The sequence below is a fragment of the Tripterygium wilfordii genome, chromosome 6, assembly GCF_013401445.1.
Source record: "Tripterygium wilfordii isolate XIE 37 chromosome 6, ASM1340144v1, whole genome shotgun sequence".
Lineage (NCBI taxonomy): Eukaryota > Viridiplantae > Streptophyta > Magnoliopsida > Celastrales > Celastraceae > Tripterygium > Tripterygium wilfordii.
In genome coordinates, this window is record NC_052237.1 from 296,847 (window position 1) to 303,744 (window position 6,898).

Below are 6,898 nucleotides of genomic sequence, written 5' to 3' on the forward strand. Positions count from 1 at the left end.
TATATAATTGATAATTGGCATTTTGTATATTGTCTAGATTAGTGTTTTTGCTATAATATTAATTATAGCAAAAACAGCATGGAACTTCACTATAATTGGAGAAGAGGTAGGTTTTCTTCTTATCCACCTAATGTTTCTTGTGATTGAGTTGTCATTACTTATTACTCGAGGAAGAAGTTCAAATATTATGTTTTTTTTTCTTCCAATTCATCACCTTTTTTAAGGTCAAATATTATGTACTACTTTCTTGACTTTATACATATATGTTTATGCCATGTGTTTTCTTAATTAGATAGCTCAAGCTTGATAATTTTAAAAATTATACAGAATGTCAATACAAAGAAAAGTACGAAAAGAAATGGTTAACAATAAATGGAATAATGTTTAAGAGGAAAAACAAAAAACCTAAAATAATAATTTGCAAAATACTATGAGTGAGTAAATAGAGATTTGAGGGGTATGTCCAGTCCCGGGCAAAAAGGGAGAAAATCCATATGGGGTTGCAACAGAAGTTTTTTTTTTGCTTGTTTATTAATTAATAATTATGCATTCAATAAAGTATGAAAAATAACATTAAAAATCATGTTTTCACTAAAATAAAATCAAAATATTGGGCTACAATAACATTGGGCCAAAATTACTTTAGCCCAATTGGCTTTATCGGTGGACAGTGGACACAAAACAAGCTAGTCTCTTTTTCTACTAAAGGCCTAACTCCTGATATCAAGACATACATAATATCTAGATCAATGGTTTTTGTAAAGAGCTAGGGTCTCGTAACGGAAGCATATGAACTCATCAGTGCTGGTTGCTCACCAGATCATTATAGTTATAACCCAATCATCGCTAGGTTCTTCAAAAACAAAGACATATCTAGGGCTGGGCATTGGATCTTCTTCAAGAAATGGTTGATAAGGGATTCTCTGCAGATGCATGCATCTACAACCACAACGGTAGTGGATTTGTTACGTAACGATGAACTGGATTCAGGAAAAAAAAAATACCCGGCCCAATTTGAACCTGGGTGAACCCGACCCATACCCAAGATGTTTGATTGAGGTGGGGTTGGATAAAGGGATAACGTTTTTGCCAGTTTCATCCAATGAAATGATAGCATGAAACAACCACAGCCACAAGCCTCAAAGATCTTGCTCTCACATTTTTTATGGATTATGGACCGTGGACTTGGTATTACTTTTATACCCACCAAAACCAGACCTTTCATTTCTACATTCCTCTGTTTTGAAGAAGCCATAATCAATCAGGATTCAATTATGGCCACTGCTTCTCCAATGGCTAGCCAGCTCAAGTCTACCTTCACTTCACCAATCACAAGAACTCTGGTCTCTCCCAAAGGTCTCTCAGGATCTGCTCTTAGGGTTCTGCCTTCAACTTCAAGGAGATTTTCTTCCTTCACCATCAAAGCCATTCAATCTGAAAAGGTAAAGAACTACTGTACTAATTTAGAAGGAAACATAACATGTCTTCTTCCTTCTTTTTCATCTAATCTGAAAAGCCATGATGGAATCAATGGTGGTATTTCAGCATACATTGCTTGTTTGTTTGGTTGGTTTTTCAGCATATGATGCTTAATTAATTATAATTAAAGACCTCTCCTAATTTAACTTTGTTTTAATTAATTTACCATGGCAGCCCACTTATCAAGTGATACAGCCCATCAACGGAGACCCATTCATTGGCAGCCTTGAAACACCAATAACCTCAAGCCCATTGATAGCCTGGTACCTCTCTAACCTTCCGGCCTACAGGACTGCAGTCAGCCCACTCCTAAGAGGCATTGAAGTGGGCCTGGCCCATGGGTACCTCCTCGTTGGCCCATTCGTCATAACCGGCCCCTTGAGGAACACCCCATATGCAGGAGGAGCAGGTTCCCTTGCAGCTGCAGGACTTGTTGTGATACTCAGCATCTGCTTGACGATGTATGGAGTTGCGTCCTTCAATGAAGGAGAGCCGTCCACTGCTCCATCACTGACCTTGACAGGGAGGAAGAAGGAGCCTGATCAGCTCCAAACTGCTGATGGGTGGGCCAAGTTCAGTGGTGGGTTCTTCTTCGGAGGGATCTCTGGTGTCATTTGGGCTTACTTCCTCCTTTATGTCCTTGACCTCCCTTACTACGTCAAGTGAAACTCTTGTATTCTTCATTTGGGTTTCAGTTTGTGTTTCTAGTGTGTACTTTTTTTCCTTTGTGAAAGTAAATTGATATATCTATATATGAAACATGGCCAGTCTCATCAGAACTCTTTGATAAACACAAACTGATCTATATAAACATTTCAATACATACAAACCCATCATTCCACCAAGATCTCTATCATTACCCAATAATATCAATATCCACTTTCATCTCTTAAGCTTAGCTTAGGTAAATCCCTTATCAAGATCATTACTCAAATTGCTTAGGAGGAGGAGGAGAAGTAGGGGAAGGAAGAGAGAGCAATTCAGGGCCAATGAGATTGTCCCACCCAATGTGTGTCACATGCTTCACATCTGTTGGGCCACCTATTTCCATCTCCATCTCTAGATCACCATCTTCCATGTCTTCCTTGTACACTATAAAATTAAGAATTTAAGATGTAGGAATTGTTTCATATAAGAAAGTTAATCAAAAATATTTATATATACACATATATATTTGAAGTTTCGAACTTACCAAACAAATGAGACAAGGTCCTGAAAAGCCTGTGAAATCCAGTGGAAATGTGAGGCTTTGGAAGAGACTGGAGAAACCTCATTGAATTCTTCATACTATGATCACTGGATGAGCTTTCCTCGTCGTCTTCTTTCGTCCCTTCAAAAGAATAATATTGATTAAGCCACGAAAAAAAGAAGAAGTGTATATATAGATATAATTAAACAGTGGAAAAATAGGAAAGAAAAGAGAGAGGGAGAGCTAGACTTGATAATGAGTTGATTGTGTCTGTTTTAGTTCTAGGCCTGTTGCTTTGATCAGTACTAGCACCCAAAACCACACTTGATTCAGAGACACAACCAATAGAGAAAGGAAGGAGTACAAGTCTTTCCATTCTATCTCTGATCATTTCTTCATCAACACCCACAACACCAGAAACAGATATTAAAAGGCAAGATTCACAAGAGTAAAAAATGACACTATAATAACATATGGTTGTTGAGAGAAATATTTGCAAAAGACATTGGAGGTGGAGTTGGTTTATTATAATGGATGGGGGTAAAGCTAGTTGCTGGTGCTTGGCTTTGTTATCAAGTTACCATAATGTTACGTATAACAACTAACAAGTCAAAAATACATCTGAGTTGGTTTGGTAGAGACTGAAAAAGATATGTTTGTGAATACCTAACTGATAATGGGGCAATATTATTCTTGTAATTTTGCAATTTTTAGTGTATTAAGCTCAACTATCAAATATATCATCTTTTCATAAATGCAAACATATGATTATGTACATTTGTTTAGAGGACCTTTTTACTAGAATATAATAATGTTAATTGCCACTAGTATATGTGGTTCAACTAATGGTCCCAACAGTTGCATGTTTTGGAACATGAGAACAGTCGAAGTAGGTGGAACAACTATGTTAAGCCAAAGTAGTCTACAGACTTGCCACTCGTATAGTATAAGCCACCATTCCATATTCCTATCTATGTTCTTTTGTTCTTTCCTTTTCTATTCTTTATCTAGTGTTTGTTTGTGTGCATTTTTCCGTTCCTTTACTTAGTTTGGACTCTATCAACTTCCAAGAAGTGCAACAAAAGCAATCTTTCCTGTTAAATTTCGTCAGACTTTGATTGTAGATGGAGCCTAGATAGGTATTTCTTGATTCTAAAGAAGATGAATCATGATTGATATTTGGAATACATAGTTAGATTTGTTGAGAAACATAGAATCTATAGACTGGAGATACCTGTCTCTAATTTCGTATCTTTAAGGACAAACAACCATATCAATTCTATCAAAGAAATCAGATTTTGGCTATAAGCCTTCAACCATCAAATTTCCTATAAAAGCGTCAATCGTTTTCCAGTTTTCCTTCAGAAATCAGATTTTGGACCGTGTAATCCAAATTAGCTTGAGTATCATTACAAGTTCCTGTCGATTGGCAGGAGGAAAGGAAGGGGTGAAAACAGAAATGTATCGGTTAGAAAAGGCCGATAGTTAACAGCATCTGATAACTATTGTTAAGTTCTTACCAGTACTACAAGCAATTTTTTAAAGGGTGCAGCAATAAATGTTAATGCTTATCAGCAGATCTAGTCTAAGCAGGGTTAACATTATTCCACTGTCATGAAAAAAAGGGATTGAAGTCGTTGTAATACCTACGTGCAGACAGTTCAGTCTCCATCACCTCAGTTCATAAGATTCAGTCAGTCAAAACCATACCTGATTGTCTTTCTAGTAGGTGCCCTCGGTGTTGGACGATGTTGTGAGCAATTACAAGATTTTCACCGTTGGCACAAAAGCACTTCTCCTGGTTCTTTGTCTACATCCTGCATCATCAATTTCATATCTGATGAGTACCCAATTTCCTTCAGTCTTCCTATTAGCTCATCCAAGAATCAGTATGCTTTAGTGTCTTTTGGGTGGGACAAAAATAATTCTTCGCTTAGATCCTAGATTGACCAGGGAGTTTGTTAACCCCTCTCTGTTGCATCAAAGTCCTCACTCTAGCCACCTCTTCCCAACTATGACTGTTGGCAAACATATTTGATGATAAAACATAAGGACCTGCATCAGATGGTTCCAGCTGCAGTAGCATCTCTGAAACCCATTTTCCCATCTCCACATTTTTGTGAAGGCAACAAGAAGAGAGAAATGACCTCCAAACTGCAGTCAGATGTGAGATACCATTTTCATCAATGAACTCCTTCACCTTAGTCAAGTGGCCAGCACGACCATAAAGATCAACGATACAAGTGAAATGCTCAATTCCAGGTTTGATGCCATATTCTTTCATCAAGCTAAAATATCTGCAGCCTTCTTCAAGCTGTCCTGTATGGCTGCATGCAGTTAAAACCCCTACAAATGTAACCTCATTAGGTCTAATTCCTTCAGTGATCATATTATCAAATAATTGCAGAGCTTCCTCTCCTTGCCCATGTAAAGCACAGGCAGAGATCATGGAAGTCCAAACGACAACATTTGCACTCTTAGTTTCTCTAAAAATCATCCCAGCATCGTTCAAGCTTCCACATTTGCTGTACATATCAATCAACGAAGAGCCCAAGTGAGTATCCACCTTTTGCCCAACTTTCTGGATGTAGCCATGGACCTGTCGACCATATCCTAAATTCCTAGCGTTAGCACAAGCAGAAACAATGCTTGTAAGGGTAAATCCATCCACCTTAACATGCTTGCAAACCAAAGTGCTAAATGTTTTCATAGCATCTTTGTAATCTCCATTTCGAACATACCCAGAAACAATTGAACTACACAAAACAATTTCCTCCATTGATTTATCGTAAGTGGCGGCCTTCTCACTTTGTACCGTCAAATTTTCCATTGGCATTTTTCTGAAGATGGCTAATGCCTCCCCCATCTTCCCACATTTGCAATACATATCCACAAGTGAATTTCTTATGAATCCATCATTGTGAATTCCAAGTCTCAAAACCTGGCTATGAATTTGTTTCCCTAGTTTCAATATTGACAAACTTGAGACCATAACTAAAGCTACAGAAAAGGAGAATTCGTTTAATGGAGGACCACTTTCCACCATCTCATAAAGCAGCTTCACTGCAGCTCTCTCGAACCCATTTCGCGTGAGTCCATTTAGTAGTGTATTCCAACTGGCAACATCTTTGAAGGGCAGGCTTCTAAACAAATCGACAGACTTCTCCACATCCCCTAGAAGCAAATATGCACCAATCATTATATTCCATGATACAGTATCTTTCTGTTTCATCAATCCAAACAGCCTTATCGCATAATCAAACGCCCTGCATTTCACATAATGGTCAAGAATCGAATTCTCCAACACGATGTCTTCGGCAATGCCATTTCTCAGTATCCACCCATGAATTGCCATCCCATTCCTAAACTCACGCAGACTAGAGCAACACTTGAAAACAATAGACAGGGTAATCTGATTTGGACAAACACCCTCAGTTTGCATCTTCCTGAAACACTCGAAAACCACTGTCGGATACCCATTTCGAGCAAAACCGGACACAAGAATAGTCCACGACCTCACATCTTGAGTGGGCATTTCATCGAACAGCTTGTGTGCGCAATGCAGATTTGATGATTTAACATACAAATCCAAGAGATAGTTATTCATAGAAAGATTTTGAAGAGACCCATCTTTCACGGACTGTGCGTGAAGTGCCTCTACCATTAGAACATTAGTGTAATCACCTGACACTGAAGAACCATGACTTCGGGTTTGGTACTGGTGAAAAAATTCAAGGGTGTTCACGACACCATCCGTAGCTATAGTAACCAGAGAAGGAAATTGAACTCGCTTCAAAAGTGGATTGGTGATGGAGCAAGCCCATCTCATACTTTGTCGAATTCAAGCGTTTGATTGAGTTTCTCTAATAAATGGAAGAACAAATGGACAATATTCCAATATGGGTTAACTCATATTCATGTAAGAATAGAATTTAACGACCTCATTAGCCATTTTTATCATGACTAGGATTGCCTGCCTTTTTAACTAAGCAGCACTAGAAGGTTCAAATTTCTTTTGTTTGTTGTCTTCATCAGCTGCTAAACTATGGCCAAAACAATTTTCTTCTCGAAATGGGCTAGAACACGACGTAGAATTAGGACCGTTCGTGTGGAGAATTGATAATACGCCTAATTTTAGAAGCTTGTGTTGTTAAGTTACCCTGATTCACGGTTCACACCAAGAACAGCAGGAACAACTGATGGATTATAATTGGGATAAGTATGGATTTA

General features: G+C 38.2%; 3 protein-coding genes across 3 annotated transcripts; 1 reads left to right on the forward strand and 2 right to left on the reverse strand.

The window, feature by feature from the left end:
* Positions 1-1,100: 1,100 nt before the first annotated feature.
* Positions 1,101-2,253, forward strand: LOC120001131 (photosystem I reaction center subunit XI, chloroplastic-like). Its single transcript, XM_038849396.1, has 2 exons — positions 1,101-1,442; positions 1,654-2,253. Exons 1-2 carry the CDS (start codon positions 1,116-1,118, stop codon positions 2,143-2,145), a joined length of 819 nt encoding a protein of 272 aa, XP_038705324.1. The 5' UTR covers positions 1,101-1,115; the 3' UTR covers positions 2,146-2,253.
* On the reverse strand, positions 2,232-4,515 carry LOC120001135 (CRIB domain-containing protein RIC4). The gene is made up of 4 exons (XM_038849403.1): positions 4,379-4,515; positions 2,918-3,061; positions 2,672-2,809; positions 2,232-2,571 (listed from the first exon to the last, which is right to left on the reverse strand). Exons 2-4 carry the CDS (start codon positions 3,057-3,059, stop codon positions 2,405-2,407), a joined length of 447 nt encoding a protein of 148 aa, XP_038705331.1. The 5' UTR covers positions 3,060-3,061; positions 4,379-4,515; the 3' UTR covers positions 2,232-2,404.
* A 53-nt stretch (positions 4,516-4,568) lies between these two features.
* On the reverse strand, positions 4,569-6,869 carry LOC120001128 (pentatricopeptide repeat-containing protein At5g16860-like). Its single transcript, XM_038849394.1, has one exon. It carries the CDS (start codon positions 6,495-6,497, stop codon positions 4,602-4,604), a length of 1,896 nt encoding a protein of 631 aa, XP_038705322.1. The 5' UTR covers positions 6,498-6,869; the 3' UTR covers positions 4,569-4,601.
* Between the last annotated feature and the right edge of the window lie 29 nt (positions 6,870-6,898).

Coding starts and splice junctions, on each gene's coding strand:
- LOC120001131 (XM_038849396.1), top strand. CDS start 1,116: ATGAAACAACCACAGCCACAAGCCTCAAAGATCTTGCTCTCACATTTT. Junction 1,443..1,653: donor AAGCCATTCAATCTGAAAAG/GTAAAGAACTAC, acceptor TTACCATGGCAG/CCCACTTATCAAGTGATACA.
- LOC120001135 (XM_038849403.1), bottom strand. CDS start 3,059: ATGATCAGAGATAGAATGGAAAGACTTGTACTCCTTCCTTTCTCTATT. Junction 2,810..2,917: donor CACAATCAACTCATTATCAA/GTCTAGCTCTCC, acceptor ATTCTTTTGAAG/GGACGAAAGAAGACGACGAG. Junction 2,572..2,671: donor GACCTTGTCTCATTTGTTTG/GTAAGTTCGAAA, acceptor TTAATTTTATAG/TGTACAAGGAAGACATGGAA.
- LOC120001128 (XM_038849394.1), bottom strand. CDS start 6,497: ATGAGATGGGCTTGCTCCATCACCAATCCACTTTTGAAGCGAGTTCAA.